Below are 26,701 nucleotides of genomic sequence, written 5' to 3' on the forward strand. Positions count from 1 at the left end.
TTGAGGGAGGGACTTGAAATCTGTCCCTCATTGTGACTGGGTTTGGAGGATCACCATGGCTCTTTCCACAGCTGCCTTTGGTAAAAGTGGGGAATTTAACCTTCAGGTCAGACTTGGTAAATACTGGCTTTGCTACAGTCACAAGCCTGGAGCCTGTCAAAAGGGTAGAGTCTTTCACAGGTTGTTAGCACATCCACTTGGACGTGAGCAGTAAGAGACAAAAGCAGAACTTTCACATGGGTTTATTTCTGTAACAGCTGTCAGCTTCCAGGAGGTATGGCCCAGCTGGAGATTCCTCCTCCCTTGCTCAGAAATCTACAGGGCTACCCATGGCAATGAGGAGGTGGCAACATTGTTTAGAAACTCCAACACCACACAACTCTGCCTAGCAAAGCAATGTTGCTACTACCACCCTACTGCATGTTCTCACTCTGCTCCTTCAGGCGCCACATGGCAGCCATGTACTTGGTGATCTCACTGTTCCGGCATGGGAAGTACAGTCTGCGGTCAGTGCGGGCCACACTAATCTGTGGAAGAGAAAATGGTCAAAGTGGTGAGGAGCATCTCCAGGAGATGTTTTCTTTGAGATGAAGGATGCAAGGAGTCAGTTGCTGCAATTCACTGCTGCATGACTAGATGACTATATGATTAACAAGGTAACTGAATCTCTTATTTCAGGTTATTGGCTGATCACCACTAAGGTAAAAGCAATAGATAGGATTTACCATACCGGCCATTGGTCTGTCAGATCTTCACTGTTGGATTACTACAGTACCCAGGTGCTCATAAAAAGTAAACTTCATTTGTCTTTTGGTAACTGCACTTCCAAAGTGATTCTGTAAAAATGGTACTGAGAGCTCCTAGGTTTGTCTCTAACTCCATTTTAGATGTGCTCAATTCTAGATGCATTTATTTTCCCTCACCCATTGCTGCTGGTCCTGCAACTTCAATCAACCACTTGAAAGTCAAGCTGGGCTCTTTCTAGCTCAGGCATTGTCACCAGTAACTCTGACTCATCTGAGATGCACCATAGCATTAACATTTCTGGAGCTGGAACTAGTTAATAGTTGTTTGGTGCAGGCATGGGATCCCTCACCCCTTAGCTGCATTAGTTACCCCCTTAGAGATAGCTTGTTTGCAGGTGTTATCCATCTAGAAACTAGCTAATTTTTTAAAGACTAAAGCCCTCTACTCTACCCCATTGACTGCCTATCTGCTCTTTTCCTCTCTGAGTAGAGGAAGCTCTAAGAAATTGACCTGTGGCAATCCCTGTCTCTACCTTGAAACAAATACAATTATATCAGCAAAGAGTCCTGTGGCACCTTATAGACTAACAGACGTATTGGAGCATGAGCTTTCGTGGGTGAATACCCACTTCATCGGATGCCTGGTATTCAGCAATGAAAGCTCATGCTCCAATATGTCTGTTAGTCTATAAGGTGCCACAGGACTCTTTGTTGCTTTTACAGATCCAGACTAACACAGCTACCCCTCTGATACTTGACAACTACATCAGTTTTATGTTCCCTCAACTAATTGGTTTCCAAGAAGAAATTTACCAGAATTCCTCAGGCACTTCTTTGCTTTAATGGAACCTCGGAAGCCTGTGCTGGATCAGTCATGATTACTGCTATTAGTTTGTCAGACGTGATCCGTGTTTAATAAACCCATGTGTCAGAGTTCACATCTTTTCTCCTCAAGTATTTCCATGTTTGATGCCTATCATAAATCAGACTATATATATTCTGACTGGGATACACCTCAGGTTTATTAGTAGTTTCCTGGTTCTTTCTTCCCACCTACCTAAAGGGTATAGTCATACCACATTTACTTAAACATTTGTAGCATATGATATTGATGTTATCAGAACTGAATGCAAATATTCTGGATATGGTTTTAGCAGATTGAGAGAGGGAGACTATCACTTCACCTCTGTACTCCGCAATGCCTATGCAGGTTGGGCCATAGGCGAGACTCCGTGGGTGCTTTTGGGATGGAGCACTCATGGAAAAAAATAGTGGGTGCTCAGCATCCACTAGCAGCCCCGTGGATCAACTCCTCCCCCCACAGCCCTCTCACCTCAGCTCCTCCCTCTCCCTCCCAGTGCCTGCTGCCCACAGCGATCAGCTGTTCAGCAGCGTGCAGGAGGCACTGGGGGCAGAGGGAGGAAGAGCAGGGGCAGGAAGGGGTGGGGTGTAGGCTTGGGGGAAAGGGTGGAGTGGGGGCAGAGCCTGAGGTGGAGCAGCAGTTGAGAGAGTGTGTGTGTGTGTGTGTGTGTGTGTCTGCGCACGCACTCACACGTGGAACTCGGAAAGTTTGCACCTCTGAGTAGGGCTGTATACTACATCATGTTCTACTAAAATTTAATGTTCAGTTTGCTATCCAATAGCACCTCAGCTCTTTCCCAACCATTCCTGTTTCCCACACCCTTTTTTGTTCCATTGGTTATACAGGTCTTTCCCAACTTACGCACATTTAACATGCGTGATTTCAACTTTACGCATATGGCCAGAGTGGGGGGGGGCGTGGCCTCAAGATTTAAAGGTCCTGGGGCACCAGCTGTGGCTGGGAGTCCCAGGGCCTTTAAATCACCCAGGGGGCTCCCAGCTGCAGAGGTGGCTGGTAGCCCCTGTGGCAAACTAAAGGGCCCGAGGCTCAAGCCACCATGGAGCTCCGGGCCCTTTAAATGCCAGCCCCAGCCTGGCTGCCGAAGCTGCGGGCGGGATTTAAAGGGCTTCTCTGGGCTCCCCACTGCAGCAGGAAGCCTGGTGGAGCCCTTTAAATCCCATCTGCAACTCCGGCGGCAGGGAGGGGGCCCGGTGGAGCCCTTTAAATGCCCCCCCCCGGCTGCCGGAGCTGCAGGCGGGGTTTAAAGGGCTTGGGGATATAATTTTGACTATACGCAGTTTTTGCTTTACGCAATAACCGCGGAACGGAACCCCCGCTTAAATAGGACTTGCCTGTATTTGTTTCAAGTTTGTTCTGGGTTTATTCCTCAACCAGAGAAATGAGCTCAAAGGCCTACGTTGAGCTGCTCCTTTTTATACTCTAGATAGTGTTTAGAGATCCTACTCACCAAGGGAGTGGTGTTCCAGCCAATTTCCTGGCTCTCTGTCTGTGGCTCTGTGTATTTCCTGGTTGGCTCCAGTGCGGCATGGTGAATAAGATTCAGAAACTTGGCTGTTGGATTAGGGGGGGAAAAAAGTATTGGGGAGGACAGTGTCCTGTAAACCAGAATAAAGGAACTAGATCAAATAATTAAGTGCTGACAGTGTGCATGACATAAGGGAAGATTTGAACCTTATCCTGAGGAGCTTCTGCTCTAAAAGAAATAGACAAGAGGCCAACAGTGAAGTCAGCTCTCTGTTTCTGCGCTTCTTTGAATGACCCTGTGAGGTGTCATGATATATCTACTGTTTTTGTCAAACTTACCCGTACATCCTGCTAATTCTGTCATCCTTGTCTCCTGTACAACAGCCCACTATCCTCACTCTCTGTCTGCTGCCAGCCACCCCTCCCTATCCTGCCAATTGACATTGCTTAGGTTACTTGCTTGTAACCTAGTCCCTTACTATTCCAGTTCCTATTTCCTGATCTGTGACTTCAGGAAACTAGTTCCTATTTCTATTAATTTTTGTCTGTTTGTAAACTTACAGACCCTGTATGTCAGTGCCTTTTTCCCCAGGCTGTTCTCACTCTGTGTAAAGGCATGTGCATATGCAGTTATAGAATCATAGAAATGTGGGGCTGGAAGGGACCTCAAGAGGTCATCAAGGCTGGCCTCCTGGAGATGGCACTAGTGACTGAAAAGTGCAAAACTTACCTTTAAAGTGGGGCTTAATTCTTCTCACAAAAAATAACGTGACCAGAAAACTAGTGAAGTAACCATAGATGACAAAGGGGAAGGGATGCAGATCGGGATAAGTAAAGAACATGTCAGATCTTCTGACTAATTTAAATGAATTCAAGTCAGCGGGGCCTGATGCTGTTCACCCCAGGCTGCTGAAGGAATTAGCTGAAGAAATCTTGGAGCTGCTGGCAATAATATTTGCAAACTCACAAATGACAGGAGAGGTCATAATGTGTGAAGAACGTGTGCACTGAGGACCAGGTTGCTGTTCTACATATCTCCTGGAATGAGTCCTGTGCTAGGAAGGCTGCCGAAGAGGCCTGAGACCTCATGGAGCAGACAGTTATTTGGTGGACAGGAAATGCCCACGAGGTCATAGCACATTCGTATGCAAGATGTGATCCAAGATGAGATCCTTTTGGGCAGAGATAGAATGACAGGGCTTCCCATCAGCTATTACTATGAAGAGCTGAAGTTGGTCTGGTCCTTTTCAATATAAAATGCCAGAGCATGTCTTATATCCAAGGAATGCAGGCATTGTTCTTCCTTACTTGTATGAGGTTTAGGATAAAAGACCAGCAGAAAGATTGGTTGGTTGTAGTGGAATTGGGACGCAGCCTTTGGGAGAAATTTTGGGTACGGCTGAAGCTGTACCTTGTCCATAAAGAAAACTATATGGGAGCTCTGCCATAAGGGCTCACATCCCTGACACCCTCCTGGCCAAAGTAATCACCATCAGAAAGGCTGTTTTCCACAAAAGATGTAGTAGAGAATGCACCGTGAGTGCCTCAAACGGTGGCCACGTCACTTTCAAGAGGACAAGATTCAAGTCCCATGGGGGGAGAGGTTCCTTCATCTGAGGGAATGTCCTCTCCAGACCTTTGAGGAAGCGGACTACCATTTCGAGGGAGAACACCAACCTTTTGTTGACTTTTGGATGGAATGCTGAAATGGCTGCCAACTGGACCTTTATAGAGGAAAGGGCCAGGCCCTGTTCTTTCAAAGATAGGAGATTTATCTTAGATTACTTAAGCAAAGATTGCATCAGCGGGACTCCACATCTGGATGACCAGAGAGAGAACTGCTTCCCGTTTTCACAGTAAGCTGTACTCATGGAAGGTTTCCTTTTGCCCAGGAGACTTTTGCGGACCTGCTTCAAACAAGCCTGTTCATTGGGGTTCAGCCACGCAGATTTCAGGCCTCAGAGAGCTGAGATTTGGGTGGAGCAGCCAACCATGGTCTTGCAAGATCAGGTATGGGTACAGAGAGAGCTTGAGGGGGGTCTCAAGGGAGAGATGAACAAGCAAGGTGTTTACCAGTGCTACCTAGGCCAAGCTGAAGCTATTAAGATAACCCGAGCCCAATCCTGCTTGATCTTTATCAGCAAATTGTGAATCAGCGGGATGGGCAGAAAGGCGTAGAATAGGTAATGCAACCATTTAATCAGGAAGGCATCCGTCATGGAGCTGGGCTGTGACCCCTCAGGAAGCAGAACTGCTGGCTTTTTCTGTTGGAATGTGTTGCGAACAAATCTATGTGAGAAAAATCATCATCTGGGCATAGAGGTAAGTGAAGGAGGACCTGCTGAGGCAGTCCACAAGCTGGTTCTGCACCCCTGGCAGGTATGAAGCCTCGATCTCGATCGAGTGCACAATGCAGAACTCCCATAGAGAGACTGTCTCCCAACATGGGAGTGGGGAGAGAATGGGTCCCTCAACGTTGATGTAGTACATGGCTGATTTATTGTCCATGAGAATTTAAACTGTCATATTCGGAATGTGAGGCAAGAACACCTGGCATGCTAGATGGTCTGTCCTGAGTTCTCTGACATTGATGTGAAGTGATAACTCCTCTGCAGACCAGCGACCTTGGGTCCTGAGCATCTCCAGGTGGGCTCCCCAGCCCAGTGCTGAGGCATCCAAGACCAGGTTTGCTGATGGCTGGGGTTTTGTGAAGGGAATCCCCCTGCAGATTACTAGGTGATCCAGCCACCATGACAGGGAGCTGAGGATATAAGGAGGCACCTTGATAGCCCTATCTAGGTGGTGCCTGGAGGGGAAATACACCATAGCCAGCCAGGCTTTGAGAGGTCTGAGTCTCAGCCTCACATGACAAACCACATGTGTACACGAAGCCATGTGGCCAGGAAAGCTCAAGCAAAGCCTGACCGTCATGACCAGGTGAGCTTGCATGCAGCATATTAACTCCAAGATTGCCTGAAAGCGATCTTCCAGAAGAAAGGCTTTTGCTAGCTGAGAGTCGAGGACCACCCCGATGAATTCTGTTCTCTGAATAGTGTGGTTAGATATTTGGCTCTGTGTGTGTTTGTTCTCGCAGCTCTGCACAGACAGTTGGCACAGCAACCTTGAGTGAACCACCCAATGACCACAAGATCCATTAAGGTACGAAGGCACCCAGCCAGGTTTATTGTCAATGAAGCACAGTAATAGCACCTAGCAGACTCTATGAGGTGTCATAAACAGATAGTTAAGGGTTAATGTCTCTTTTACCTGTAAAGGGTTAACAAACAAGGAACCAAAAAAAAAAAAAAAACCTGACCAGAGGAACAATCAGGAAACAAGATACTTTCAAATCTCGGTGGAGGGAAGCCTTTGTTTGTAGTTTTGGGTTTTGCTTTGTTCTCTCTGGGCTCTGAGAGTGACCACACGTACCTACAGGCTCTCTAATCTTCTATTCCAATTTTGTAAGTATAAAGGTAGAAAGACGGTATAGTCTTTTTATTTGTTTTCCTTTATGTGCAAATGTGTATTTGGCTGGAAGTATTTTAAATTGTATTTCTATTGGAGGAGACTATTTCTCCAATTTCTTAAGCTGACAGACCCTGTAACTTTTTACCATCTAAATTGCAGAGATAGACCTTTTTACTTTTTTCTTTCTTTTTATTAAAAGTTTTGCTTTTAAGACCTGTCTGATTTTTTTTTCCCCTTGTTGAGGCTCAAGGGAATTGAGTCTGTACTTAACAGGGAGGGGAAGGGTGGAATCTCTCTGTTTTAGATTCACGGAGCGTGAATCTGTCTCTCTCTCCAGGAGACCTGATTTCTCTGTGTTGTGATTCAAGAAGTTTGAATCACGGTGATCTCCTAGTGTACCCAGGGCGGGAAAGATCTGGGAGGAAGAAAGGAGAAGGGGGAACCCCTTTGTTTAGATTCACGGAGCTTGAATCTGTATCTCTCTCCAGGAGCCCAGGGAGGGAACACATGGAGGGGAGGAGGGGGAAGAGAAATGGTTTGTTGTGAGACTCAAGGAATTTGGGTCTTGGGGGTCCCCAGGGAAGGTTTTGGGGGAGACCAGAGTTTATCAGGCACTCTAAGTCCTGGTTGGTGGCGGCCTATCAGATCTAAGCTGGTAATTAAGCTTAGGGGAATCCATGCTAGTACCCATATTTTGGACGCTAAGGTTCAGAATTGGGAATTATACTAAGCCACGAGGATACTAAGATGTGGGGGAGGGATAGCTCAGTGGTTTGAGCATTTGCCTACTAAACCTATGGTTGTGAGTTCAATCCTTGAGGGCCATTTAGGGATCTGGAGCAAAAATCTGTCTGGGAATTAGTCCTGCTTTGGGCAGGGGATTGGACTAGATGATCTCCTGAGGTCCCTTCCAACCCTGATATTCTATGTATGCCAGTGACAATGGATGCAGTTGAGTGAGTGGTGGGACTTTCCACTGCCCGCTAAGCTGGTCAAAGATACTCCTTCTGAGATACATCTTTATACCCTGATATAAACAAGTTATACTGTTATCCTGACCTTATCTTTTAGGGAATGTTTTTGTATCATCCTTGATATTGGGATGTTCTGGTACCACTTGATATCGGGATGTGTTTGCATGAATGCTCTGAACTAAGCAGTTGTTAGGAATGTGTATTTTTGCAATATTAGCTGTGTTCTTGCCAGGTTCTGTGAGCAGGTCTTGTCTTATACAAGGGCTTATGTCTCGGGCTCTCTTCCTACTACAAATGGTATCAGTGTTTACTTCTGCACACAATTTTAAGGCCCAACACATGGAAGGTCAACTGGATGAGGGTGACGTCCATCTTCACTTGCACTTGAGATGTGCCCTTGATGAGCCAGCTGTCGAGGTACAGAAAGGTATATTTGATTTGGGTGTCTGGGGGAGGCTTGAGGCTGGGTTGCTTTAAGGGAACTGTATTGGCTTCTGGGTAACCAGTAGGGTATTATAGAAGTTGTTTTGTGCTGTCTTGGTGAATCTAAGTATTGGACTATCCACCAGCTATGGGGATTGTCTGCCCCATTCTGTGCAGTTTACCCTAACTGAGTAACTTCAGTGTGGCACCCTGGGACTCCTGTCACAGTGGCATAGTCTGGCTAGGATACACATTACCGCAGGTTAATTGGGTTTTTGTATCAGAACCAGGTGCTTGTCAAAAATACATTTTGATATTGGAGAGTTTAAGGGTTAAAAATCAGTTACAATGACTGAGCAACAATCATAAGAAGAACTGGACAGAAAACCCCTTGAAGAATCGTACTTACAGAGGTAGTTGTCTTCTAAGAAAAAGGCCCCAGAGCAAGAACTGAAAAATCTGTTAATGGCCAGTGATCAGAAAAACAAGCTGAAGTCTGAACACGAACAAAGAATGGCATATCTTCAAATGCAAGAGAAACAAGCTGCAGAGAGAACCATGCAGGCTGAGGAGAGGGTGCATCGGATGCAACAAGAAACTGCCAGACTTTTTCTTGGTCTTTTTTTTTTTTTTAAATAATCACAAAACAGCATCATCTTGGAAGTCCAGTTTATAACGATGTTGGTATGCTGTTTGACTCTGAGCAGTTGTCTGTGTTTAACTAGGTTTGCTATGGCCAGGGAGAGGGTGTCTCTAACCTGGGGAAGGTGGAAAATAGCTGTCTGTGAAAGAAGCTTTTGAATGTCTGTCTAATAACTTTGAAGTGCATCTGGAATTAGATGAAGCACAAAAAGAACTCATTGATTAGGAAAAGGTTTCTCTTGAGCAGATTAACGTTGGTCAGGTCCCATGACATCAGAAAAGAGCAGACAAATAAACAGTGACAAGCTTTTAAAGTGCTTGTACACAAATGCTAGAAGTCTAAATAATAAGATGGGTGAACTAGAGTGCCTTGTGATAAAGGAGGATATTGATATAATAGGCATCACAGAAACCTGGTGGAGTGGGGACAATCAATGGGACACAATCATTCTGGGGTACAAAATACATCAGAAGGACAGAACAGGTAGTGTGGGCACTATATCTGAAAGAAAATGTAGAATCAAATGAACTAAAAATCTTAAATGAAGCCACATGTTCCTTAGAATCTCTATGGATAGTAATTCCGTGCGCTAATAATACAACAGTAGGGATCTATTATCGACCATCTGACCAGGACAGTGACGGTGACAATGAAATGCTAAGGGAAATTAGGCCATCAAAATAAAGAACTCAATAATAGTGGGGGATTTCAATTATCCCCATATTGACTGGGTACATGTCACCTCAGGACGAAATGCAGAGACAAAATTTCTCGGTACCTTAAATGACTGCTTCTTGGAGCACCTGGTACAGGAACCCACAAGAGGAGAGGCAATTCTCAATTTAGTCCTGAGTGAAGCACAGGATCTGGTCCAAGAGGTAATAATAACAGGACCGCTTGGAAATTGTGACCATAATATAATAACATTTAACATCCCTGTGGTGGGAAGAACATCTCAACAGCTCAACACTGTGGCATTTAATTTAAAAAAGGGGCACTATGCAAAAATGAGGGAGGGAGTTAAACAGAAATTTAAATGGTACAGTGACTAAAATGAAATCCCTGCAAACTGCATGGGCGCTTTTTAAAGACACCATAGTAGAGGCCCAACTTAAATATATCCCCCAAATTTAAAAAACACTGTAAAAGAACTAAAAAAGAGCCACTGTGGCTTAACAATCAGAAGCAGTGAGAGAGAAAAAGGCATCTTTTAAAAAGTGGAAGTCAGATCCTAGTGAGGTAAACAGAAAGGAGCATAAACACTGCCTGTCACGGTATAAATCCCCATTCTGAACCTTAGCGTCCAAAAGATGGGGTACCAGCATGAATTCCTCTAAGCTTAATTACCAGCTTAGTACTTGTAGCGCTGCCACCAACCAGGAATTCCAGTGCCTGGTACACTCTGGTTCCCCCAAAACCTTGCCCGGGGATCCCCAAGACCCAGACCCTCTGGATCTTAACACAAGGAAAGTAAACCCTTTCCCTCACCGTTGCCTCTCCCAGGCTTCCCCTCCCTGGGTTACCCTGGAAGATTACTGTGATTCAAACCTCTTGAATCTCAAAACAGAGAGGAAAATTCACCTTCCCCCCCAACCCTTCTCTCTCCCACTCCCAGACTCTCCCTGAGAGAGAAAGTAATCCTAACACAGAGAGAAAATTAACCTCTCTCTCCCCCTTCCCTCCTTTCTCCCCACCAATTCCCTGGTGGATCCAGACCCAGTCCCCTGGGGTCTCACCAGAATAACAAAAAAAACAATCGGGTTCTTAAGAAAAGCTTTTAATTAAAGAAAGAAAGAACAGTAAAAATTATCTTTGTAAATTTAAGATGGAATATGTTACAGGGTCTTTCAGCTATAGACACTGGGAATACCCTCCCAGCCTAAGTATACAAGTACAAATTAAAATCCTTTCAGCAAAATACAAATTTGAACTCCTTCCAGCCAAATACACATTTGCAAATAAAGAAAACAAATATAGGCCTAACTCACCTTATCTACCTAGTACTCACTAGTCTGGACATATAAGAGACTGTATCAAAGAGATTGGAGAGAAACCTGGCTGCACGTCTGGTCACTCTCAGAACCCAGAGAGAACAACCACCAAACACTAACAGCACACACAAACTTCCCTCCCTCAAGATTTGAAAGTATCCTATCCCCTGATTGGTCCTCTGGTCAGGTGACAGCCAGGCTCACTGAGCTTGTTAATCCTTTACAGGCAAAAGAGATATGAAGTACTTCTGTTCTATTAACTCTTACTTATCTCTTTATGACACACCCCCCAAATCGCTGACAGTGTGGGACCACGCTGGCAGCGATTTTTTCCCTAGAACTTAGAATAATCAGATTAATAAACACATACCTTTACCTATACTACTAATTATGTAAAACTACAAGATTCTTCACATTGTAAGGACAATTTTTAGCCAGTTGATTCTGGGAAACTTTCACGGGAGAGTGCATTAACTCCTTGATCTGTTGCTGCTGCAGACATTCCCAGGTTGTGGAGAGGTTCACCTTTTCCACACCACCGTCACTTTTCCCTTCATCGTAGACACCGTCAGACCACTCAGCGTCATCTCCTCCCTGGGCTGTAAACTGACAAACCTGTAAGTCTCTGGAATAAAAGGGCTTGAGAGAATTAACGTAGTACACTCTGGGCTTTAGGGAGGAATTGGGAAATGCTGTGAGGTAGTTAACAGCTCCCAGGCGCTCTTGGACCGTGAATGCCCTTCCCATGATGCTTCCATTTTATGGGCCTGTTGCGCCTTAAAGACCATAACTTGGTCTCCTACCTTGAAGGAACGCTCTCTGGTATGTCTATCATACCAGGCCTTTTGCTCTTTTTGAGCATCCCTTAGGTTTTCTTTAGCGAGGGCTAAAGAGTATTGGAGGGTGTTTTGTAGGTTGCTTACGAAGTCCAGGATGTTAGTTCCTAGAGAGGGTGTAAACTCCTCCCATTGCTGCTTCACCAGCTGTAATGGCCCTTTAACCTCGTGGCCATACACAAGCTCAAACGGTGAAAACCCTAAACTGGGATGTGGTACAGCCCTGTAGGCAAAGATCAACTGCTGCAACACTAGGTCCCAGTCATTGGAGTGTTCATTGACGAATTTACATATCATGGCCCCCAAAGTTCCATTAAACCTTTCCACCAGGCCATTGGTTTGATGGTGGTACGGGGTGGCAACCAAGTGATTCACCCCATGAGTCTCCCACAGTTCTTTCATGGTCCCGGCCAGGAAATTAGTCCCTGAATCCGTAAGGATGTCGGAGGGCCAACCTACCTCAGCAAAAATGTCTGTTAGGGCCTGGCACACAGTTTTAGCCCTGGTGTTGCCTAGAGCTACTTCTTCCGGCCATCAGGTAGCAAAGTCCACGAAAGTCAGTATGTACTGCTTTCCTCTGGGTGTCTTTTTTGGGAAAGGACCCAGAATATCCACAGCTACTCGCTGAAATGGGACCTCAATTATGGGGAGTGGCTGGAGAGGGGCCTTGACCTGGTCTTGGGGCTTTCCCACTTTTTGGCACACCTCACAAGACCGGACATACTTGGCAACATCCTTGCCCATCCCCTCCCAGTGGAAGGACTTCCCCAACCGGTCTTTGGTTCTGTTCACCCCAGCATGGCCACTGGGATGATCATGGGCTAAGCTTAAGAGCTTCCCCCAGTATTTAGTTGGAACCCCCAACTGTTTTTGTGGATGCCAGTCTTCCCGGTGTCCACCAGAAAGAGTCTTCTTATATAAAAGCCCTTGTTCTATAACAAACTGGGATCAGTTAGAAGAGCTGAGAGGCGGTGGGGTGCTCCGTGCCGCCGCCCAAGCTTTCTAAGGCTGTCATCTGCTTCCTGCTCAGTCTGGAACTGTTTCCTGGAGACTGGAGACACCAGTTCTTCCTTAGACTGTGGACTTGGGCTTGGTCCTTCGGGAAGCAATGTAGGGGATGGGGTTGTTTTCATGGCTGGTGAACTGCTCTCCGCTGGTGCACCAGGTGGTATTTCAGGCTCTGGCTGAGCCTCTTGGGTATGGTTGTCTGCTGCTTCTGCCAGTTCAGGCTCGCTGGCGCTCTCTGGCGTTGGGGTTGAAGATGTGTTTGCAAGCGCTGGCATCAGTGCTGGCAATGGTTCTGGTGCTGGTTGCGTTTCCAGGTCCGGGTCTGGGACTGGAGGTACTGTGGCTGTTGTAGTTGTAGGCAGGGGATCCGGGTCCACTACCTCTGTGGGTCTCTGCTAACACAGACGGGGCCTCTGTGGATGGTTCAGGAACAGGGATGGGTCTGGAAGCTTGCCTGGCTTGGCTGCGTGTAACCATTCCCACCCTCTTGGCCCACTTTACGTGGTTGGCCAAGTCTTCCCCCAGTAGCCTAGGGATGGGATAAATGTCATAGACTGCAAAAGTCCACATTCCTGACCAGCCTTTGTACTGAACAGGCAGTTCAGCTGTAGGTAAGTCTACAGCTTGTGACATGAAAGGGTAAATTGTCACTTTGGCCTTTGTTTGATGAATTTGGGGTCCACTAAGGATTGGTGGATAGCTGACACTTGTGCCCCCGTGTCTCTCCACGCGACAACCTTCTTTCCGCCCACTCTCAAAATTTCCCTTCGCTCCGAGGGTATTTGAGAGGCATCTGGGCCTGGGGATCTTTGGTGTGATGGTGGTGTAATGAACTGCACTTGGTTGAGGTTCTTGGGGCAGTTGGCCTTTATATGTCCCAGTTCATTACACTTAAAGCATCGCCCAGCTGACTGGTCACTGGGCCGAGGTGGGTTACTGGAGATTGGTGAGGTGACAGAATAGGGCGTCGGCGGCTTTCCTTGGGTTGTAGGTGGGGTCTTGGGTTGCCCTCAGGTATAGGGTTTATTGTCAGTGTGACCCCTGTGATATTCGCTCCCCTTGATAGTAGCTTTTTTCTTTTCTGCCACTTCCACCCATCTGGCTCCAACCTCCCCCACCTCGGTGACAGTTTTGGGCTTCCCATCTAGGATGTACCTTTCTATTTCCTCCGGAACACCCTCTAAGAACTGCTCCAATTGTATTAGGAGATGCATGTCGTCCAGAGATTTAACACTGGCTCCTGATATCTAGGTATTATAATTCTTTCCAATGTGGTAGGTGCGTCGGGTGAATGACACATGTGGTTTCCACCTTAGGGCTCTGAACCTCCGACGGGCATGCTCAGGTGTTAGCCCCATTCTGATTCTGGCCTTGGTTTGAAAAAGTTTATAATCGTTAATGTTCTCCTTAGGCATTTCAGCCGCCACCTCTGCTAGGGGTCCACTGAGCAGTGGCCTCAGCTCTATCATGTACTGGTCTTCAGAGATGCTGTACCCATGGCAGGTCCTTTCAAAATTTTCTAGGAAGGCCTCAGTGTCATCACCTGCCTTGTAGGTGGGAAATTTCTTGGGATGTGGAACAATAACTGGAGAAGGGTTGTTAGGGTTGGCTGTGTTATTCTGTTTAGCCCATGCTAATTCCAGTTCATGCTTTCTTTCTCTTTCCCTCTCTTCCTTCTCTCTTTCCCTCTCTTTTTCTTTTATCTCCAGCTCTCTCCTGTGGGCAGCCTCTCTTTCTTTTTCTCTCAGTTCCATCTCTCTTTGTTTTATTTCTAGTTCTTTTTGTTTCTTTTCCATGTCTCGCTTGTGGTCTGTGTCTTTGATTTGTTCCTCTGCCTCCAGTTTTGCCAGTTCCTGTTTCAGGGTGTCCTTGGTAGTCATGGTTTCTGCTTTCTTGTGTTGGGGTGCCCTCTGGTGTTTACTGCCTGAAATGCTGCTTTTCTGTTGCCTTCTTTGGGTTGCTTAGCAACAGAGTCTCTCTTTTTTTTTTAACTCCTTCTACCTAACTATTCCCGACAGAGTTAGAAAGAAAAAAACCCATTCATTTGCAAATGTGTTTTGCTGGTGTATGGTGACTCACAACTGGAGTCCCTTTGTTTAACAAAGATCCTTGTTAAACCCTAGTGCATCTGCCTTCAGAGTACTCAGAAGGGAGAGACCAAAAAAAAACTTGCAGACCTTTGTTTTAAAAGCAATCTCCTCTAGCCTGCTTTACACACAGCTAGCAGGGAAAGAGAGAGAAAAAATCCTACTGGCTTTTGCTTCTAAACCCAAACCTCCAGTCTGCCTGCAGATAGCTAGCAGGGAGAAAAATAAAAACCTCACTGGCTTTTTGACTTCTATGTATCTATCCATCTATCCATCCATCCCACACGCTGCACGCCATATCATGGTATAAATCCCCACTCTGAACCTTAGCATCCAAAAGATGGGGTACCAGCATGAATTCCTCTAAGCTTAATTACCAGCTTAGTACTTGTAGTGCTGCCACCAACCAGGACTTAGAGTGCCTGATAAACTCTGGTCCCCCCAAAACCTTGCCCGGGGACCCCCAAGACCCAGACCCTCTGGATCTTAACACAAGGAAAGTAAACCCTTTCCCTCACCATTGCCTCTCCCAGGCTTCCCCTCCCTGGGTTACCCTGGAAGATTACTGTGATTCAAACTCCTTGAATCTCAAAACAGAGAGGAAAATTCACCTTCCCCCCCTCCTTCTCTCTCCCTCTCCCTGAGAGAGAAAGTAATCCTAACACAGAGAGAAAATTAACCTCTCTCTCCCCCTTCCCTCCTTTCTCCCCACCAATTCCTTGGTGGATCCAGACCCAGTCCCCTGGGGTCTCACCAGAATAAAAAAAAAAAAAATCAGGTTCTTAAACAAGAAAAGCTTTTAATTAAAGAAAGAAAAAACATTAAAAAATTATCTTTGTAAATTTAAGATGGAATATGTTACAGGGTCTTTCAGCTATAGACACTGGGAATACCCTCCCAGCCTAAGTATACAAGTACAAATTAAAATCCTTTCAGCAAAATACAAATTTGAACTCCTTCCAGCCAAATACACATTTGCAAATAAAGAAAACAAATATAGGCCTAACTCACCTTATCTACCTAGTACTCACTATTCTGGACATATAAGAGACTGTATCAAAGAGATTGGAGAGAAACCTGGTTGCACGTCTGGTCACTCTCAGAACCCAGAGAGAACAACCACCAAACACTAACAGCACACACAAAAACTTCCCTCCCTCAAGATTTGAAAGTATCCTGTCCCCTGATTGGTCCTCTGGTCAGGTGACAGACAGGCTCACTGATCTTGTTAACCCTTTACAGGCAAAAGAGATATGAAGTACTTCTGTTCTATTAACTCTTACTTATCTGTTTATGACACTGCCAAATTAAGTTTAAAAGTGTAGTAAGAAATGCCAAAAAGGAGTTTGAAGAACAGCTAGCCAAAAACTCAAAAGATAATAATGTTTAAGGACATCAGAATCAGGAAGCGTGCTAAATGACCACTGGGGCCCCTGTACGATCAGGATACAGAAGGAGCACTTAAAGATGATGAAGTCATTGTGGAGAAACTAAATGAATTCTTTGCTTCAGTCTTCATGGCAGAGGATGTTAGGGAGACTCCCAAACCTGAGCCATCCTTTGTAGGTGACAAATCTGAGGAACTGTCACAGATTGAAGTGTCACTAGAGAAGGTTTTGGAGTTAACTGATAAACTTAACAGTAACAAGTCATTGGGACCAGATGGCATTCACCCAAGAGTTCTGCAAGAACTCAAATGTGAAATTGTGGAACTATTAACTATGGTTTGTAACCTATCCTTTTAAATTGGCTTCTGTACCCAACAACTGGAAGATAGCTAATGTAACGCCAATATTTAAAAAGGTTTCTAGAGGTGATCCTGGTAATTACAGGCCAATAAGTCTAATGTCAGTACTGGGCAAATCAGTTGAAACAACAGTAACACATAGAACATAAATTGTTGAGCAGAAGTCAACATGGTTTCTGTAAAAGGAAATCATGTCTTACTAATCTATTAGAGTTCTTTAAAGAAGTCAAATGTGGACAAGGGGGATTCAGTGGACATAGTGTACGTAGATTTCCAGAAAGCCTTTGACAAGATCCCTCATCAAAGGCTCTTATGTAAATTAAGTTGTCATGGGATAAGAGGGAAGGTCCTTTCATGGATTGAGAACTGGTTACAAGACAGGGAACAAAGGATAGGAATAAATGGTAAATTTTCAGAATGGAGAGGGGTAACTAGTGGTGTTCCCCAAAGGTTAGTCCTAGGACCAATCCTATTCAATTTATTCATAAATGATCTGGAGGAGGGGGTAAACAGTGAGGTGGCAAAGTTTGCAGATGATACTAAACTGCTCAAGATAGTTAAGACCAAAGCAGACTGTAAAGAACTTCAAAAAGAGCTCAAAAAACTAAGTTATTGGGCAACAAAATGGCAAATGAAATGTAATGTGGATAAATGTTAAGTAATGCACATTGGAAAAAATAACCCCAACTATACATACAATATGATGGGGGCTAATTTAGCCACTACAAATCACGAAAAAGATCTTGGAGTCATTGTGGATAGTTCTCCGAAGATATCCACGCAGTGTGCAGCAGCAGTCAAAAAAACAAACAGAATGTTAGGAATCATTAAAAAAGGGATAGAGAATAAGAACATAACATAAGAACGGCTGTACTGGGTCAGACCAAAGGTCCATCTAGCCCAGTATCCTGTCTACCAACAGTGGCCAATGCCAGGTGCCCCAGAGGGAATGAAGCTAACAGGAATGATCAAATGATCTTTCTCCTGCCATCCATCTCCATCCTCTGATGAACAGAGGCTAGGGACACCATTCTTTACCCTTCCTGCTAATAGCCATTTATGGACTTAGCCACCATGAATTTATCCAGTTCCCTTTTAAACATTGTTATAGTCCCAGCCTTCACAACCTCCTCAGGTAAGGAGTTCCACAAGCTGACTGTGCGCTGTGTGAAGAAGAACTTCCTTTTATTTGTTTTAAACCTGCTACCTATTAATTTCATTTGGTGACCCCTAGTTCTTGTATTATGGGAATAAGTAAATAACTTTTCCTTATCCACTTTCTCAACATCACTCATGATTTTATATACCTCTATCATATCCCCCCTTAGTGTCCCCTTTTCCAAGCTGAAAATTCCTAGCCTCTTTAATCTTTCCTCATATGGGACCAATTCCAAACCTCTAATCATTTTAGTTGCCCTTTTCTGAACTTTTTCTAATGCCAGTATATCTTTTTTGAGGTGAGGAGACCACGTCTGTGCACAGTATTCAAGATGTGGGCGTACCATGGATTTATATAAGGGCAATAATATATTTTCCATCTTATTCGCGAACAGGGGCTGCTAACAGGGAGTTTCTCAAGGGGGTTCTCCAGGTGAAGGAGGAGCAAATACAGCATCTGTGGGGTAAGTGACTGTCTGTAGTGTGTGTGTGTGTTTGTGTTTGGGGGGTTACTTGCTGTGTGCTGAGCTTGTGTTTGTCAGTCTGTTTGTTTGTTTATTTGAAGGACCATGTGCTGTGGCTGGCAGTTGGAGGCCATGAGTTTCAAAGGAAAGTTTGAAAGCTCGAAGCCTCTAGTAATTGGCTGAGCCTTAATCAGTGGGCGGGCATTCACTCAGGCCAGGGCTTTATAAAGCCGCGCACAAGCGACCAGGGGCTGCTAACAGGGAGTTTTGCAAGGGAGTTTGGAGAGGGAGTGGGAGGGGAGCAATGTGGAGAAAGTGAATAAGAGTTTATTTACTTGTTCTCATAATATAAGAACTAGGAGCCACCAAATGAAATTAATAGGCAGAAGGTTTAAAACAAATAAAAGGAAGTTCTTCACACAGCGCACAGTCAACTTGTGGAACTCGTTACCTGAGGAGGTTGTGAAGGCTAGGACTAATAGCATTTAAAAGAGAACTGGATAAATTCATGAAGGTTAAGTCCATTAATGGCTATTAGCCAGGATGGGGTAAGGAATGGTGTCTCTAGCCTCTGTTTGTCAGAGGGTGGAGAGGGATGGCAGGAGAGAGATCACTTGATCATTACCTGTTAGGGTCACACCCTCTGGGGCACCTGGCATTGGCCACTGTCAGTAGACAGGATACTGGGCTGGATGGACCTTTGGTCTGATCCAGTATGGCTGTTGTTATGTAAAACCCTAATTGAGGAAGAAAAGGATTTTTTTTTTAAATGGGTGATGGATTGTTGGCACATGAAGCTTGTGAAAGTAAGCCTGAATAAGGTAGACATGATTTGTTTAAAGTAGCTCAGTATAATGTGGAGAATAGCAGTTTATCTGTTGGGAGTGGCAACCTTGCCTGTGGCATAGGAGGCTTGGAGAAGTGTGAAGTTGCCCATTCATCTCAGAGCTTGTCTATGTGGCATGACAACGTGCACAAGAGGGTGTAATTTCTAAAGTGTACCATGGAGATGAATGCAACCTGAAACAAATAGCTCTAAGATATGTGGACTGCCCCTGCAGCCCCCAGTATGCACACAGGAGGGGAGAATGTAGGGCTAACAGATGCTCCCTACTTCAATTTCTCCCACATGCCCTATCACCATGTCACCCTTCCCAGTTGCTTTATATACACCCCTTTCCTTCCCCTCCTGCCTGTTGCCATTTATTCCCCTCCTTTTAATCCACATTTTCCTCTGTTGGGCTCCAAGTCCCTATTCTTTCCCACTCCTCTGCTCCAAGCATATGCTGCGTAATTTGTTGTCTTTTCAAAAATAGTTTGATCATCTTCTGAATTTCATTACATTCCTTCCCAAACAACTTCCTCCCCTACCTCCCCCCCCAAAAAGTTTTTATTTCTGATATCTGCCCAAGGATGGATTTGGATTTACAGTGGCTGGGTGTTGCTCAAGTTCAATGGCCACAACATTTGCCCTTAAGTTACATGGGTCCTGTGAGTTGTGGCTAGCTGTGAAGACTCTTGTGCTCTCTGCCCATATGCAGTATAATCCATTCAGTGTATGAGGGTTCGTCTACACTACAGGATTATTCCGATTTTACATAAACCAGTTTTGTAAAACAGACTGTACAAAGTCGTGTGCACGCGGCCACACAAAGCACAATAATTTGGTGGTATGTGTCCATGTATCGAGGCTAGCGTCGATTTCTAGAGCGTTGCACTGTGGGTAGCTATCCCGTAGCTATCCCATAGTTCCTGCAGTCTCCCCCGCCCATTGGAATTCTGGGTTGAGATCCCAATGCATAATCGTGCAAAAACAGGGTTGCGGGTGATTCTGGGTAAATGTCGTCACTCATTCCTTCCTCCGTGAAAGCAACGGCAGACAATCATTTCGCGCCCTTTTTCCCAGGATTGCCCTGGCAGACGTCATAGCACGGCAGCCATGGAGCCTGTTTTGCCTTTTGTCACTGTATGTGTACTGGATGCTGCTGACAGAGGCGGTACTGCAGTGCTACACAGCAGCATTCATTTGCCTTTGCAAGGTAGCGGAGACGGTTACCATCCCTGTTGTACCATGCCATTGTAAATTGGCAAAGAGATGACTGTTATCTGTCATTCTGTACCATCTGCTGCTGTCATGGGTGCTCCTGGCTGGCCTTCGCTGAGGTCAGCTGGGGGCACAAAGACAAAAATGGGAATGACTCCCCGGGTCATTCCCTCCTTTATGTTTTATCTAAAAATAGAGTCAGCCCTGCCTAGAATATGGGGCAAGTGTACTAGAGAACCAGAGAGCACAGCCGCTCTGTGTCAGATCCCGCAGAAATTATGAGCTGCATGCCATTCTAGGCGGTGCCCCTGCAACAACCCCACCTGTTGCTTCCCTCCTCCATCAACCCTCCTGGGCTACCGTTGCAGTGTCCCCCCATTTGTGAGATGAAGTAATAAAGAATGTAGGAATAAGAAACACTGACTTTTTAGTAAGATTAAATGAGGGGGAGGCACACTCCCGCTGCTATGATAGTCCAGGCAGTACAGAATCTTTTCTTTAGACATGAAAGGGGCGCGGGGGAAGGGCTGGTGGAGCTCAGCCCCCAGTTGCTATGATGGAGATGGTTACCAGCCGTTCTGTACCATCTGCCGGGAATGACCGGGAGTCATTCCTATTTTTACCTCACCGAGGCCAGCCAGGAGCACTCACAGGATAAGGATGACTATCATTTTGTACTGTACCGTCTGCCACCGGAGAGGGGAGGGGAGAGGATGCTGCTGTTGAGTGCCGCAGCACCGCGTCTACCAGCAGCATGCAGTAGACATACGGTGACATTGAAAAAAGTCAAATTATTTTTTTCCCTTTTCTTTCACGGGGGGAATGGGGGGTAAATTGAACCACCCAGACAATGTGTTTGACCCTACAGGCATTGGGAGCTCAGCCAAGAATGCAAATGCTTTTCAGGGATTGTGGGATAGCTGGAGTCCTCAGTACCCCCTCCCTCCCTCCATGAGCATCCATTTGATTCTTTGGCTTTCCGTTACGCTTGTCACACAGCACTGTGCTGTGGCCTCTGTCTATCATAGCCTGGAGATTTTTTCAAATGCTTTGTCATTTTGTCTTCTGTAATGGAGTTGTGATAGAACAGATTTGTCTCCTCATACAGCAATCAGATCCAGTATCTCCCGTACAGTCCATGTTAGAGCTCTTTTTGGATTTGGGACTGCATCGCCACCCGTGCTGATCAGAGCTCCACGCTGGGCAAACAGGAAATGAAATTCAAAAGTTTGCAGGGCTTTTCCTGCCTACCTGGCCAGTGCATCTGCGTTCAGATCACTTTCCAGAACGGTCACAATGGTGCACTGTAGGATACCGCCCGAAGGCCAATACCGTCGATTTGCGGCCACACTAACCCTAATCTGACATGGCAATACCGATTTCAGCGCTACTCCTCTCATTGGGGAGGAGTACAGAAACCAGTTTAAAGAGCCCTTTATAGCGATATAAAGGGCCTCGTTGTGTGGACGGATGCAGAGTTAAATCGGTTTAACGCTGCTAAATTCGGTTTAAACACGTAGTGTAGACCAGGCCTGAGCTTTAGGAATGTTAAGCCTGAATTTAAATTGAGAGCCTTACTCTGTCTAATATTCTGAATTTTGCTCCCCCAAAGGGCTGGGGGGAGGAATGCATTCTCTAGGGCAGGGGAAGGCAACCTATGGCACGCGAGCTGATTTTCAGTGGCACTCACACTGCCCAGGTCCTGGCCACCGGTCCAGGGGGCTCTGCATTTTAATTTAATTGTAAACGAAGCTTTTTATACATTTAAAAAACCTTATTTACTTTACATACAACAATAGTTTAGTTATATATTATAGACTTTTATAGCAAGAGACCTTCTAAAAATGTTATAATGTATGACTGGCACGCGAAACCTTAAATTAGAGTGAATAAATGAAGACTCGGCAAACCACTTCTGAAAGGTTGCCGACCCCTGCTCTAGGGAGTAACCTGTGTTGGATTATATTGAGTTTTATTAAGGCTATTATAGGTATAGTATAGTTTTGGGTGGGTTTTAGGCTAGACTTGAGTATTAAAAAGAAATGCTTTTTAGTTAAGATATTATGGTTGTGTTAATTAAAATGCTTTTTTTGTTTTTGTTTGGAGTTTATAAGGATGAATTGTTCATTGTGGAAAAACAATTGCTTTTTGGAATAGCATATTTAAAATTTTATGTTTTTTTTTTGTGTAGTAAGTGAGCTAAGCAGACTTGTTAAAACCTGTTATGCCCCAAAAGTTGTGTTTTAAAAAAAAAAAAAGGTAAAGTAAAAATAAATAAAAAATGTTAAAATAAAGAATGCATGTAAATGGATGCATGGTTTAAATAAACAATAAAAGAGTAAAATGCACCAGCATAAAAGTTACAACTTTGATATTGGTTGGCCAAAAAATGCGCAAAGTGGAAATAACTGAATGACCCCACAGGGCAAATTGGAATCCACCCAACTGCCCCAAGGATGGAGGGGCCGAAGAATTAAAGAGCAAGATAACACCCAGCTGTTATAGAGTTGTCATGGAGATGCCATCTGCTCCTTGATTATTACTTCAAATGTAGCAACAGCATGATGAAGCAATCTCCATAAACTTGCATGCGGACAAAGTCCGATAAGAACAGACCCCAGAACCCAAGAACTTTGAATCTGGTTCTGCAACCACCCTCCAGGAACACTGGATGCGCATCAGACCAGACTCAGCTCCACCTTCATGTCCAGGCTACCTGGCCAGTAACTTGGCACAAGCAACCTCTAGGCTGGTAACTATAATAACTTTGCAGAACTTGTATGTGTGAGTGAGTATAAAATAGAAAGTTTTAATAGGTATAGTCAATGGAATAGCTTGCATTCTGTTTATTTTGTATTTACAATAAACCCAGCATTCTGCCTTATCCCCTTTAAAAAGATCCTGCTGGTTTTTATTCTATTAGTGTAACATTTTGGTGGAGAATTGCGAAAAGGGGAAATCTTGGCATATGTCTCGATTACTGCCCTGCATTATACAGGAGTTCAGAATAAATTATCACAATGGTCCCTTCTGGCCTTAGAACCTATGAATAACAATTAGTCCTTAAAGGTTAAACATTACCATGTGCATAGTTAAGCGATCAAGTCAGGATATAGCAGCTAGTTGCATATAAACATCTTAATTCTGTACCCTTGTGCATAAGCTTTGACAGACTAATCATATGCTATTTATTTAGCATTGATTAAGTTATACAACATACCCATCAAATTCCTTTGACTGGCATTTTAAAGCTATACCTTGATATTGACCTTAGCAACATTCCTATCTATGTACCATCGTTAGCTGTTTTATATGTACATGTGGAAAGTCTGAGGTCAGCAAGTCTGCCAAAAGGTACTCCTGTCCTGGCCAAATGTGGCTCTGCTGAGGCCTGCCTCAGTTTTGCCTTAATTTGGTCTCCCTTTAAAAAAGTCGACAGAGGCCGGCTATTCAAAACATTCTCCCTTCTTAGATCCAATTTATTATATCCAGCAAAAAGTCTTTCAATAGAAAACTCAAACTTCAAAGTCATCCTCTCTGTTTCAACTGGGCCCAGTTCCTCTTCCTCTCTTTAATAATTTATTTCACCCCAGTCCCAAGCTAGGCACAGCCTCTCCTCTCTGACGGTCTATCCTGCTTTCCCAGCACCACTTGCCTAAAGACTGGCCTTCTCCACAGGCCTTCCCAGCTGGTGCTTTCCCCCTGCTGACTCAAGGCCCTGCAGCACCCTCCTTAGTCTCTGAAGTTCACACTTCTCAAAGGCAGCACTATTTGGAAAAAAATAAAGGAAGTTGTGAAACCTGTCTCATGTCTGCTGAGCCTCAAAGGGAGAGAGGTGTATCAGAAAGTTCACCAAGATGTCATGCTCTAAACCAGGGGTGGGCAAACATTTTGGCCTGAGGGCCGCATCTGGGTATGGAAATTGTATGGCGGGCCATGAATAGGGGAGGGGGACTCTATGGGATGTAGCAAGGGAGGGCTCTATAAGTGATGTTACTAAGGTGGAGAGAGGAGGGCTCCACAGAGGTAGTACCGGGGACTCCTAGGGGCCTTGCTGACAGTGACACCAAAGCAGTTGTACTTGGCACCACCACGGGCAGAGGCACCCTAGGTGGGATGAGTGAAGCCCCTGGGTGGGGTCGAGGCCCACGAGGGTGGGGCTGTAGGAGACCAGGAGGGAATTGGGTGCGCTGCTGTGTGTGTGGGCGATTCTGATCCCAGAAACAATGCAGTGAAGTCGAACCTGCGCAGTGTGGCTCTGCATGCCAGAAGATGGTGCTCATCAAGGGAATTGTGAGTCAGGGGCTGGGGTGTACTGGGCAGGCAAAGCGGGGCAAGCCCTCAACCCTGCTCCCCAGCAGGAGGGACTGGATAAAAATATCTGACGGGCTGCAAGTAGCCCACGGGCCATAGTTTTCCCACTCCTGCTCTAAACTATTTGGTGGTAAAATATCCAAAGGCCCACACATTAAGAGCTATTATACTGCTTGGATAATTCCTTTGTCCTGGGGCCCTGGGTCGTATACTCTTCCCATCTCCACCTCCTCAAGGCACTAACATGTTATGCAACATTATCCTTTCCAATTAATCCAGCTGGAAAATAAGAACTGTTATAGGTACTCTGTCTTGTTCATAGTTCCTGTGTACTACCCCCTTGCATTTCCAGTGTTTCTAATCTTTTCAGGAGTCTTTTTTTTAACTGCCCAATAAAGTTCAATTTATTTCAAATACATGCTTTATTTTATTTTAAACATGGAAATGATTTCTGTCTCATTTATCTGATAATTACTTCCTTATCTAAGTATCTCAACAGCTGTTCAGAGGCTACTTACCATCTGCAGGCTCTTCTATATTATCATGCCAAGACATTGGCTTCCTGGTGATTGTGTGAACTGGGGAGAAATGTGATGATGCAGGTGAGTTGCTATTATGGAATCAATATTACAGGCAGTTTCAGGTAAAGCACTAGCTCCCCATAACCTGTGTCCTGCCAGCTCACTTAGGCTGTTAAAGAGGAGAAGAGAGACTAGATTGGAAAAGGAGCACTTGTTAATGTAGTCACTTGATTGCTCCTGGGAACTGAAGGGGATCAGCTTTGGCATCACGGGACCCTGGAACTAGGTGGTGGTTGTGACCAGAGAGCAGAGTTATAGAATCATAGACTATCAGGGTTGGAAGGGACCTCAGGTGGTCATCTAGTCCAACCCCCTGCTCAAAGCAGGACCAATTCCCAACTAAATCATCCCAGCCAGGACTTTGTCAAGCCCGACCTTAAAAACCTCTAACGAAGGAGATTCCACCACCTCCCTAGGTAACCCATTCCAGGATATGTCAGGTTCCTAAACTGTGACCTGCAGGGCACTTGCTGGAAGAGCACAGAGTTCTGGCTGGCTACATGGGGCTAGTTCCTCCTTGTTTCTAGCTGCTAAATAGTATTTAAACCCCAACACACATACAAATCCAAACATTACTTTCCCATGTCAGCATGGGTGGTGGGTATAAGAGGCTTGGCGAGACTAAGCCTCCCCAAACGGGGCAAGAAATGCTGGGTGCAGCGCACCTCTCTTTGGAGCAGCAGTGGCCCACTGCCTTTGGAGCTCTGCGTCCGAAAGCTCTGGAGAAGTGGGGGAGCCATTGGTGGCCTGACTATGGCCCTGCCCACTGTTGCCCCAAGGCCCCGCTCCTAGGCGGCCTCTTCACTCTGAGGCCCTGTGCTCACCCCCCACCCCACTCCACTATGCTGCTTGCCCCTCTCCACAGTCCAGGCACCCCCCCCCACACACACTTCTAGGCAGTTTTCAGCACTTGTGCCCAGCCTCCCCAAACACAAGAGTCAGGTGCTGCTTATGCATGTCAACAATTGCTGTAGTTGCCACATGATTGTGAATAGAAAGGTAGGAAACTGGAGCCAAACCAGTGAACAGGGAGGACCTTCCAGCTAGGGCCTCCATCCCATCATGCTCCAGTGTTGTGACCCCAGGCCACCACTGCTAGTTCCAGACCTGCCCCCATATACCCCAATCTTAAACTGGCCATGTGGGCTGCTTCACCACTTCATACCCGTCTCTCCTGTTTGAGTTGCCATGGTCACCAAACCCTGTCTCGCAGACTAGCCCCTCCCCGACTCCGATCCACTTGGTGGAGTCAACCCTGTACTCCCTCTGCCATGGGCCCCCTCGTCCCCCACTCCCGTCTCGCCCCGTTTGAGGGGGTGGCCCCCTTCTCAAAGAGTATCTGTACTCCCTCATGAGGGGGTAGGCCCCCTTCTCCCCGGCTTACCCCGTTTGAGGGGGTTGACCCCGTACTCCGTGTGCAGTTTCTGGCACCGCAGCTCCTTCCGGACGGTCTCGCAGAAAATCTGGTTCTGATGCACCAGGTCGAGCGGCTCCTTCTCGCGGCTCCGCGCCGCCATGACCGGCCCCGCTCCCGGCAAGCTGGGAACGCAGAGCTTGCGGATTCTCAGCGATTAAGTTTGTTTTATTCTTGTTTCCTGGCAACGCCGATTCGCCCCAGGTTCTTGGCCAGACGAAGCGGACTCGCTGATTGGTGCGGTTCAGACCACGCCCCTTGATCAACAAAGCCCTGCCCCCAGTTCCAATTGGCTCTCGAGTTAAAAGTCCCGTTGCTGATTGGCTGTGTTCCCAGCCGGCATTTTTTAATCTCCGTCTGCGGCGTATAGAGGCTGCTTGAGTCCCCAGCGCAGAACGAGATTCACTGGCTGGAGCCGGGACCCGCCGCGGTGCCAGGTCCAGATCCTCCGCCAGC

General features: G+C 45.8%; 1 protein-coding gene across 2 annotated transcripts; it reads right to left on the minus strand.

The window, feature by feature from the left end:
* Positions 1-413: 413 nt before the first annotated feature.
* Positions 414-26,434, minus strand: CFAP144 (cilia and flagella associated protein 144). Of its 2 annotated transcripts, XM_050961271.1 has the most exons (4): positions 26,216-26,425; positions 24,769-24,828; positions 3,077-3,180; positions 414-527 (listed from the first exon to the last, which is right to left on the minus strand). In XM_050961271.1, the coding sequence occupies exons 1-4, from the start codon at positions 26,346-26,348 to the stop codon at positions 414-416; spliced, it is 411 nt and encodes a 136-aa protein (XP_050817228.1). In that variant the 5' UTR covers positions 26,349-26,425. The 2 variants fall into 2 exon arrangements, with proteins under 2 accessions (XP_050817228.1, XP_050817229.1); XM_050961272.1 differs by lacking the exons at positions 414-527; positions 3,077-3,180 and adding an exon at positions 10,742-11,191 and having other exon boundaries at positions 26,216-26,434.
* Positions 26,435-26,701: the final 267 nt, after the last annotated feature.

Source organism: Gopherus flavomarginatus, chromosome 7 (assembly GCF_025201925.1).
Source record: "Gopherus flavomarginatus isolate rGopFla2 chromosome 7, rGopFla2.mat.asm, whole genome shotgun sequence".
In the NCBI taxonomy this organism is placed as follows: Eukaryota; Metazoa; Chordata; order Testudines; family Testudinidae; genus Gopherus; species Gopherus flavomarginatus.

Coding starts and splice junctions, on each gene's coding strand:
- CFAP144 (XM_050961271.1), bottom strand. CDS start 26,348: ATGGCGGCGCGGAGCCGCGAGAAGGAGCCGCTCGACCTGGTGCATCAG. Junction 3,181..24,768: donor TATAGAAGAGCCTGCAGATG/GTAAGTAGCCTC, acceptor CTAATCCAACAG/CCAAGTTTCTGAATCTTATT. Junction 528..3,076: donor GCTGGAACACCACTCCCTTG/GTGAGTAGGATC, acceptor TCTCTTCCACAG/ATTAGTGTGGCCCGCACTGA.